The sequence below is a fragment of the Cavia porcellus genome, unplaced genomic scaffold (assembly GCF_034190915.1).
Source record: "Cavia porcellus strain 051 isolate PalLab524CR breed Dunkin Hartley unplaced genomic scaffold, mCavPor4.1 scaffold_15, whole genome shotgun sequence".
In the NCBI taxonomy this organism is placed as follows: domain Eukaryota; kingdom Metazoa; phylum Chordata; class Mammalia; order Rodentia; family Caviidae; genus Cavia; species Cavia porcellus.
Genome location: NW_026947498.1, coordinates 48,469,008 through 48,480,144, shown reverse-complemented (window position 1 = coordinate 48,480,144; position 11,137 = coordinate 48,469,008). Strand labels below are relative to the sequence as shown.

At 36.9% G+C, this 11,137-nt stretch overlaps 1 protein-coding gene across 4 annotated transcripts in view; it reads right to left on the bottom strand.

The window, feature by feature from the left end:
• Positions 1-2,232: 2,232 nt before the first annotated feature.
• Nxpe3 (neurexophilin and PC-esterase domain family member 3) overlaps positions 2,233-11,137 on the bottom strand; it is a 62,940-nt gene continuing 54,035 nt past the window's right edge. For 3 of the 4 annotated variants that reach the window (XM_003469284.5, XM_063224888.1, XM_023564858.2), the window contains exons 6-7: positions 8,993-9,199; positions 2,233-6,257 (exon numbers count right to left, since the gene is read on the bottom strand). In XM_003469284.5, the coding sequence (XP_003469332.1) occupies positions 5,707-6,257; positions 8,993-9,199 (758 nt within the window). In that variant the 3' untranslated portion in view covers positions 2,233-5,706. The remainder of the gene's footprint in view (positions 6,258-8,992; positions 9,200-11,137) is intronic. The other variant, XM_063224889.1, reaches the window with a different exon arrangement.

The window sequence follows — 11,137 nt, the reverse complement described above, 5'->3', positions numbered from 1 at the left end:
CCTTTAAGGCAAAATAACACGATTCTTGCTACTGCCAAACTATAAAAACATCCTGTGTTTTCCTTCCCCAAAAACCTGACTCTCAATGTTGCTCCAAATGAAATATTATTACTTAAACGTAAGACAATCTCTCTAAAGGAAATACGAGGAAGGGAGAAAATAGCACATAAGATACTTTTTCATAGCAAATATCAAACAAGAAAAGTGTATACCTTTGTGTCTGAAGAGTCAAGTCACATAAATACTTAAAGCCAATCAGCTGTTCCCAGCTGCACTCCGCGGCAGTGAGCCGGAGCGTGCGCGCCTGGCGCTCGGCCGTCCTCCCGAGGCGCGGGCCCAGCTCTGCCGCCCGGACTCGCGGCGCGGCGGGAGGAGCCCACCCCGGGCCGCGCCCCCTTTATAGCGCGGCCCCGCAGCCGGGTGGGGGCGGGGAGAATGGAGGGGGGTGCCGCGCGCAGCGCGGTCATCCTCCCTGGAGCTGGGTGCGTGGGCACCGAGGAGGGCCGGAGGAGGCGGAGGGGGGCGCGGACTGCGGACTTTTTGCGCACCCTGGAAATTCCCGGGCCAAGAAGGTGCGGACCGAGCCCGGACATTCCCCGAGGGGGCCGGCTGCAAGACCCGGACTGGAACCACTCGGGGGAATCAGGGCCAGCAGCTAGAAAAGTGCTGGCTTAAGACGCTTTTTTAACTGGCCTGGGGAATCCATAGCAAGGATCAGTTTCCTCCACATTTTTCTTACTTTGCTTTTTCTAACCTTTTAAGTGTGTCAGAGGGAGAAGGAGGAGGCCCTTCCACAACACAGCTTTGTAGAAGCTGCAGTCAAAAAGCAGTGTCACTATTCCTTTCGTTGACAAAACTAAAGGCAGAGCAGTCTGCCTCAGAAAGCAGTGGTGACACATCGTGACACATTTTTCTTTTGAATGTTATGTATATCTAAAAATATACCAATAACATTTTTTAAAGAAGCAGTGGTCTTGTGACACAAAGATAACTGTATTTTCACAGGCCTTGGAGTCAGGGTGGATTTATACTGGGAATGAACCGTTGTGCAACACTGAAATGATTTTTTGTATGACATTTTCTCTGTCACTTATTTTCCTTTTGGAACCCTAGATACTGTGATCTCTAATGGGCTTCATCTTTTGTTTTTTTAAATTCTCCTCCCTAGGCAGTTACAGCCCAGTCTTGTAATTACATAGGAAATGACAGATGTCTGATTCTCCAATAGGAACAGGCATCTTCCAGAACCACGCAGTCGGGTTCTTAAAACTCAATAGGCCTGATTTCTTAATTCGAATATTAAAATTATATATAATGAATTTACTTTAAAAAGTTCATTTTCAAGAGAGATTAAAATTGGCAAAGTGTGTTTTGTGCTTCCAGCTTCTGTGTCCTATAAACTTCTGCCCCCGCAAAAGCTTCTTGCCACCACCTCCCTTTACCCCCAGGTTCCAGTAGCAGAGACTGTATCGCTTAAAAAACAAAACAAACAAACAACAACAACAAAAAAAAAAAAAACCACAGGGACCAGGATTTAGCTCAGTGGCACAGCACCTGCGTGACAAGCAAGAGGTCCTGAGTTCGATTCCCAGTACCAAAAACCAACAAAAAAACCTGAGGGTATCCTGAGTTCCCTGAAACTTTATTACAAAATAACTCCTTGGAATAATAATTCTTAAAGCATGAAGAAGGAATATACCTGAAAAGAGAAGCTTCTAGTATTTCTAAGGTTTAAGGGCTGAATTTTACCTAGAACCCACAAAAATAATGCCAAAAAACTGCTTTCCTGGAGGACTGGGCAGACCCATTTGTTCCCTTGGATGTTTATTTAGTTCCTTGCACCTGTCAGCGATCACCATTTCCTTTGAGTCTAGAAACAAGACACACTTCTGACAGGTAGCATATAAAAATAAAAATAGTGCCTTACCAAATTTGTTCTTCCCAAGTATTCTAATTATCAATCTGAAACTTAATACACAAAGTCAGGAAATGAGATGCATTATGGTTGTTCAGAACGGTAAAATGGATTATACTGGAACACCAAAGATCTATATTGTATCTACTAAAGAAAGGTTACTCTTAACAGGACAATGCCTCTAAAATACAATTTGTGTAGAAGATCCTTGATACAGTACTATCAAATCCATTATTTCGGTTCTGGAATATAAGATTCACTAAATTATATTGTTACTACCAAGCTAAAATAAAAACCCATATTGTAACCCATAGAAATATAAATGAACCAGTTTAAATATTTTATTATACTCCAATCATGTAATGACCAACTTATACACTAATAACATCATTAGAGAACTGAGGCAGACCTTATAATTACAGTATTAAGACTACTTAACATAGAAAAATATTTATACTGTATGTTAAATAAAAAGCAGAACCAATTTATATATGCTCTATAACTACAATATTTCCTTAGCACTTTGGTTCTAGGATCCTCTTCAAATAACAAAATTAGCAGATGTTCCAAGCCTCTTATATAAAAGGACATAGTATTTGTATATAACATATGCACATCCTCTGTATACTTTAATTCATCTCTACATTACTTATGCCTAATACAATGCAATGCTACGTAAATAGGTATTATGCTAGTGCATGACAAAATTCTGTACTAGAACAGATTTGTTTTTCCCAAATATTTTTATCTTAAGTTATACTAGCTGAATCCACAGATACAGATACCAGAGGGCTGATGGTAAGTGTTTAAAAAATTTACAAGAAAAATATCAAAAAATGCTAAAGTTCATTGCATTCATGATAGAATTACACAGTTTATCAACATACTGGGGGGGTTTTGTTGTTTTGAGACAGGGTCTCACTGTGTAGTTCAGACTGGCCTTAAACTTGTTTATGTAACTGAGGCTGGCCTTGAACTCAGTGATCTTCCTGCCTCAATCTCCTGAGTGTTGGGATTACAGATGTGTGCCACCACACCCAGCCTCTTCAAGGTTTTATGGTTTTTAAAATTTATAAAAACCTTTATAATGGGGAAAAAAGATTCAAAACAAACTTTTTTGGCGGTCATGCTAATATTCACAACTGTGTGATGCTAGTCTACAATAAATTTTCAGAAAAAAATTATTATACATGTTTCAGACTTTGGATTTTTTAAATTTTGGAGTATCTGCACATGAAGATTCTTGGTGATTGACCTAATCCTACATATGAAATTTTTTTCATAAAACCCTTATACATATAAGCTGAAGGTGATTTGATACAAATTTTTAGTGTGTCTGTGTTTTGACTGTGACTTGTCACATAAGGTCAGGGGTAGAATTTCCCACTGGTCATGTCAGATATGGAAAGAAGTTTTGGATACACAAGTTTCAATATCACACGGTTTCTCATAAAATAAATAAAAAATAACGCAAAAAATTAAAAACAAAATAAAAGATAAATAAGAAATAGACTGATCTTTTATAAAAGAGAAAGGGACCATGAGATGGAAGGAGGGAGAAAAGGATGAAAAAGAATTAAATTCTGTACCTGCACCAACTCCCCAAGGAATACAGTCATTATGTAGTACAAAATGTACCAGTCAAAATTTTTTTAAAAACACACTCTTCCCACAGGGTAGAAAAACAAGTTTTGGATTTTGAAGTATTTCAGATTTTTCAGATGAGAGATCCTCACTGTGTATCTAGTTTTTCTGAGAAAGATTTAGGGAGTATTTCAAACTCTATTAACATTTCCACACCAGAGTGTAGAAAGACAAAAGAGAGAAGAAAGTGATGGAAACTATCTCAAGGAACTACCATCATATCTTTAGAACTTTATGTAACCAAATCAGAAAAGTAACAGAAACTGGAGAACTCACAAAAAAATCAGTTACATAAACAAGCAGTACCCCTCCAGACCACTGGAGAGGCACTGACCTCTTCCTTCTTGAATTCCCCAAAGAAAAAGATTCCTCGGCCTTTTCCAGCAATATTTCTTAAGAAATGCCCAAAATTCTCAAAATATAAAACCTCTTTAAAAACCCTAACAAGTGACAGCTGCAAAGGGGTACAGATTCCCACATACCTTAGTTCAAATCCAAACTCAAGTTATTCATCTATGAAATGAAGCTAGTACCACTTATATTAATAGACTATAACCAAATTAAGGAAGACACATGTAAAGCTCTTGAAACAAAAGACAGTGTTACTTTCGTGTTTCTGTCCTTCCTCTCTGTCAGTGTTTCTCAAAGTATAGAATAGCTACATGATGTCAGTATCACTATTATAAAGGCTAACTAACTCCATACCTCCTGGAGGCACAGACCTTAAGTCTGCATTTTTCAAGTATTACAAGCTTAAATGTTTACATATGTACTACTTTTTCCCTCTTTAGATTCACAAAACAGTGTGAAAAACTTTTCTCCATAAAAATATTAGATGATCCTCAAGGATAAGAAAGAAAGATCTTAGGCACTCTGTTTAAAATTTTTTTTAAAAAATTCTTTGTCTAGTCCTCTTAGGGTACAAACTTTTCATACTTCAAATATCCATCTTCATCTCTACAGCCTCCTCAGTTTCCTCACATATCCAGTTAGGTACAACTAATATTAGACTGTAATTTATCATAGCTCAAAATGAAGAGTACTTAATAAATGATCTCAGATTAACTAAACTCACAATTGACAAAATCAAATAAAATTGGTGATTCAATTATCTTAGTAGGAAAAGCATCTTTTACTTCCAAGTACAAGAGAATGTATAAACCTTATATGCAAATCAAGAAATATCTGCTCCTTTTTTATCTAATTATATTAATTTTAATTAGGCCCTAATTTCTATTTTTAATATGCAGGTCAAAATAACCAAAAATCAAATACTTGAAATTAGTGGAAAGAAAGGTCTACAACTTTATAATAGTATTCTTTACATACAAGTCAATTCTTAAAACCCTCAAATTTTGAAACATAAAAATAAACTTTTATTTACAGATTCCCCTTTCAGTTCCAAAAGTGATTACTCTAGAATAAGTATTCATCACACAAAATTTAGCTGAATCAAGTAAGAAATAATCATTCAATCCAAATATCAATTCGAAACATAGATATTATACATAGTGCTTTCACATTTCCCTTCTGCTTCTTTCCTAGATAAAAGCAGAAAACTGTTAATGTCCTCACTATAAAACTCTTACCAAACACATAGTCTTTTCAAGTAATTCAGAAAAGGTAGAGCAAGAGAAACCCCTGAGACATAGTAGTCATCGCTGTGTTACAGGAGCCTCTGACCATAAGCCCTAATTCACTCCCCAAAGATGGACCACTTATGCTATTCATAAAGATGTGTTCAATTTCCTCTACCAGATAAGCTACAAACACTCTACTGTCAACCAAATCTGTCCCTTTTACATCAGAACATTCTTGTTACATTTTAGCACAGTAATTTCCACTCCCAAGAGAAGTTAGTAAAATACACTCCTTGGCATCTTTGGTTATAACGGGGAATACAGAAGAGTATTTTGTTAATACATTTCTACCATGGCTAAAATTGGAAAAAATCCTATAGGTAGATAAAAATGTAGCTCATACTGACTAAGCTCCTTATAGGTCATTATATAAAATACAGACGTTTTTGAAATTTTGTACATCTTAATAGTAGCCACTTCACAATAGGGCCGCCAACAAACTTTCAGTAATGTAGATCAGTTGGGAAGGTCACCTAATGTGATTCCTCTAGTCTCTCCCAGGACAGGCTAGGTCTCCAAGGGGCACACAAAAGACAAGAACATGTCTAGCTGGTTCTTCACAATTACTTCATCTGGATGCAGTTTGTGGGGTAAATAATGGGCCAGGGTCATCTCCCAGGCATCAACAAGATATACGCCGACCCCTGAGAACATCCTCCGAAGGATACTGTCCAGTTGAAAGGTGTACCAGTCACTGTTGAAGAGGCTCACCTCAGGCCCCAGCTCTTGGGCGTTGGCTGTTCGGATGACCACTATAGTCTGAGGGCTTCGATCCAAGAGCTGGACCACTGCTCTACGGATATTCCTGAGCCGCCGGATGTATACTTCCCAGGGGAAGGTGCTGAAGTGAGACCATACGGCTATAGCAACTACTGTGTTCTTTCCTCCCACAATCCCATTCAGTTCATTTGCCACATAATGGAGCTCACTGCTGAAGACAGTCGTGAAGCGGATAGGTGGACCATGGCAGCGGTATTTGAGCAGGATGTTATGCTTCTGGTCCACTGCAAGAAAGGGACCTACATTCTTGGGACTACCTAAGTCAAACTCTACCAAATCTGAAACAAGAAAAACACAATTTCATGAAGACATTCAAACTAAGCACATATGTTTTGAATATTTTTAAATGGCTCAAAGAATAGTGTTTAAAATTAAAGTACAACAAAATGTTATAATATAAATACAAAGGAAATACCTATTTCCCTGCTTCCATTATGATGATCTTATAAGTAAAACCATCAGTGAGAGATTCTATACTTACATCTCTGCCTCAGAAACAAAACAACTGTCTACTTAGCCAAAAAATCTTGGTGTTTGAGTATTTGATATTTTCAAAGCAAATTGGCATCTACACTTTGTTCTTCTATCAGGTATATCTTTCAGGATGACGACTATACCTTCTGTTTTATGAATACATACTAGTAACCAAATAGCTCTTTTTGGAAATTCAGTCATTTGCAACAACACTGATAAATCTGAAGGACAGTATGTGAAATGGAATAAGCCAAGAACAGACAGACAAAGACAGCATGATCTCACTTATATGTGAGGTCTAAAAAATGTATAACACTATAAAACTCACCAGAAGCTAGGAGCTTAGAGTGGGTTGAAAGGAGAATGGGGAGATGCTGATCAAAGGGTAGACAGCTTCAGTTAGGATTAAAGTTTTTGAGATCTACTGCACAACATGGTGACTATAGTTTATAATAATGTATTACATATTTACATATTTCAAAGCTGCTAAAAAAGTAATCCTAAATGTTCTAAATACAAACAAATACTTAAAGTAATATATTTGGTAGTTAGCTTGATATAATCATTCCACAAGGTACACATATATCAAAGTATTACACTGTACCTCATAAATATATATAATTAGCTATCAATTAAAATAAGCTTTTTAAAATAAAAACAACGAAATACAAATTACAATTCTAAAAGAAAAGCAAATTTTTCTTTTTGGAGTAAGTGAAACAAGCAATTCTGTTTCTTTTAACTTTAAATTTTACCCTATGGTTGGAAAATCATATTAATCCCTACATAACGTGTCGCTATCATGAGAAATAACAAAAGCAACAGCATAATTTAGAACTCCCTTCCTTTCCTCTCCCTTATTGCGTTTCAAGATCTAGGTCCTCCTGAATGTTCCAAAGAACCCAGGAATCAGTGGGACCTCTTTGTTATACCTAAAAAACTCTGTACAATTATCACTTGAAATATGCTCACAGGCAGGAAGAGGATCTGTCTCATAACCCTAAGTGTTCCCAAAAGTGCCTTAGAGAAAACAGAGTAAGTAAATGTTAGCAACACAACTCCTTTAGCATTTCTAAGCACCTATTCAGTGACTAATACTGTAGGTACCATAAAAAACAGGGAAGTCTTAGTCCCTGCCCTCAGAGAGCTTACTCACTCTGAAGAGGTTGGATCACACTCTGTCTTATATTTTTAATATAGGTTTCACTTTTTTCTCCATGTAATCCCAGACTTCTCTTTCAGATCTGCCTATCTAATTCATTACTACTTAGTATCCAACCCTACTTAAACTGCACAAAAGCTCAAGCTACCGTTTTCTTTCGATTAAAATCAAACACCCACACAAGGCTTTATCAGATGAAAACATTTCTGTAAAGGGTCTGGTGGAAAACAATCAAAGCGGTCAATGTGATCACTGCCTTTAGTGGAAATACCAAATTACATCATAAGAAATTAAGAAGCCAGCAACTGCAGTCACCTGAAAGCCCTGCCTACTCAGCATCAAACCACATCCAATACCATACCACACATTTTCCTTTTTGATTACTGCTTGTTTTATCAAACAGAACTCTACTATGTCCATTTCAATAAAAAACAAAACTTGGAATTGGATTTTCTTTTTAGGATAATATCTACTTCTTCCTTTCCTTCTAAAAATCAAATTTGAAAGTAAGTTTATACAGTAAGTAGGAGAGCTGATGAAAAACATCACAGTAATTCACAGCAAACCACAGGGATTTAATTTATGAAAAGCCCTGCCCATACATGATAATAAAAAAACCTGTCAGTTTCTTAGGATTCATCCCTCCTTCCCTCATCCACACCACTTCCAGAAAAAGCAAGCCTATTATGAACAGGTGGCGGGCTTCCAACCAGTGTGGTGTTGCTCTGCATCTGAACAGCAGCCCAGAGCCAAGCAGAGCAGTTAAGAAGCTAAGAACACTAGAACTTATTCAGATTCCCCCAATAGGAGCCAGCTCTAACTCAGAAGGCCTAACAGATGGATTTGCTACAAGGATGCGTTAAAATAAACCACAGTTAAGTTTGGCTACTTCCTTCCAGTTTAATCTACTATAATCTGGAATGGAACCAACCAGAACCTGAAGAGAAACAAATGGCAATGTCCACTTCTATTGTATAACACAGTATGTTAAAAGACACCTGCTCCAGCTGTCTTATCTCACAGAGGAAGAAATGATGTCCTGAGAAGCAAATGACTTATCCAAAATCACACAGTAAATCAGGGTTTCCACCAGAACAGTAGTCCCATTATTTATCAGAAATTGTCACACATCTCTCCCAGGTTAGGACACCCTACCAGTCCTACTTAGAAAATAACTGCTTTAGCCAGGGATTTAGCTCAGTGGCATAAGCGTCTGGCTGGCAAGTGCAAGGTCATGAGTTCAATCCGTGGTACCAAAGAAAGAAATTAACCGCTCCCTCATAAGATGCCTTTCTTCAGGCACCAGCATGATTCTACTTATTTCAGATCTGATTTCATGCACGTGTGACATAATTATGAAAACAGTAAAGTACCAACCTGGAACAAAGGCAGTGAGGTATTCAAACCACTGCCTGATTGTGGAGTCACCAAATAAATACACTATCTTTCTCTGCAAACATTCTGTAATGTTGTCAGGGTCATTAAACTGGCGCATCTTAAACTTTCTGGGCCTCCACTGGTCTTTGTAATAATACCCAGAAGGAAAAGTTCCTGAGCCTTGAGATACTTCTAAGTTGTAAGTTTCTGTAAAGAAGAGGGGAAAAATAATACATCATAAAATTTTCTTCCAATTAATAGGTGAAAAGCATTCCAAGAAATATAATTATGTCCACATATCTGTTAGCTTGCTGGCACATGGGCAACCTTTCCTGTGGTCATAGCTCAAAGAAATCACAGACATCCCCTTCCATACAAAAAGGTTCTTTGCCCCAAAATGGCAAGATGTGTGAAATAAGCATGGGGTATTGACAGACACAAGGAAAAAGGAGACTTGAGCATTCTGTCTAATTATATATGTTTTTTATCAAAGCCAAAAATAAAGAAAAGCAAAAACCAAGTAAACCAAGGATATAAACATTTGTTCAGCATTGCTCCAAAACAAAACTGCTTTAAGTCAATAACAAATTCCCACCTTGTACATACACAGTGATGTTTATCTAATGTTTTTTAGGTCATTAAAAGGAAAATTTTAATCTCTGGGTCCTAAATTCAATTTTTAACTCAGAAAAACCACCATTGAACTAGCTATGATAGTATAATCCCAAAACTCTGAGAGTGCTGAGGCAGGAAGATCACAAGTCCAAGCCCAACCTGGGCAATTCAGACCATGTTCACAATTTATTAAGAGCTGGGATGTAGCTCAGTGTGAAAGCCCAGGATTCAATCCCCAGTGAGAGAGAGACTGAGGGGAGAGGGAAAAAGAGGAGAGGGAGCAAAAGGGAGATCATTAAATACAGAGAACAAACTAATGCCATATGAAGGATTTTTGCACATTACAAAAAGGTTCAGAATTTATGTATAAGAAATGCTAAAAGAAAAAAAAACAGCAATATGTACTCATCATTGTAGCCTAGCTACACATGATGACACAAGCACCAATACACCTTTCAGAGGGAGAGTCAACATCCTTCTGCCCCAACACCTCCTTTCAAAACATGATACTACAGAAACAATTAATGCTTCAAAAAGATAGTGATAGCTAACATGTCTTGCAAGTTTATTCTGCACCAGACACTATTCTGAGCAACATATTATTATTATCTCATACAAAGCTCACAATAACTCTTTAAAGGTTATTTCTGGCTTTCAGAAAAATTAAACAGCTTGACAAAGGTCACAGAGCTGTCATGTGAAAAAGCCTGAACATGACAACAGGTGAGCCCTGAAGCCCAGGTTCTTAACCACTGTGCTATACACTACATCTCAAACAAAGATGTCACCCATTTCTTTTGACCTTTTCCTTGAAGGTGTATAATTAATCATTTCTAACAATTACTCAAATCTATAATCATTAAGAAATTTCTAATCATGTTATATCATTTACTTAAATACCACAAAGTTCAACCTTGACCACAATCCAGTCATGGTCAGCTGTTTAAGCATAATTTGAAATGCAAATGCTTATATAACTAAGAAATTTAAAGTGAATCCTCAATTTGTGACTATTTTCAATCTATTTGACTTCTTTAATTTACCATATTCAATCTATTTGACTTCTTTAATTTACCATATTACTCAAAATTATTTGGGATTTTTTTCATTCTTTTCAAAGAAAAAATGTCTGATTCAACTGTACATTTCTAATCTTTCTCTTTACTCAAGATTACATTGGATTCAGGAATCAAACTGCACGGGAAATACTTCCCAGAATCAACTACTAGAATCAGGTCTTATTAAAAAGTTTCTGCACATCAAAAGAAATCTCTAGCATAGTGAAATGAAAACCTACAAACTGGGAAACCATCTTAGTGAACTGTCCCTTGGACAAAGGACTTCTGTCTAAACATATAAGGAATTTTAAAAAATCAGACCCCCAAAATTCAAGAATCCAATCCAAAAATGGGCATCTGAGATGAATACACAATTCTCAGATGAAGAAATATAAATGGCAAATAAATACATGAAAAAATCTTCATCATCACTACTCATTAGAGAAATGCAAATTAAAACCACACTAAGATT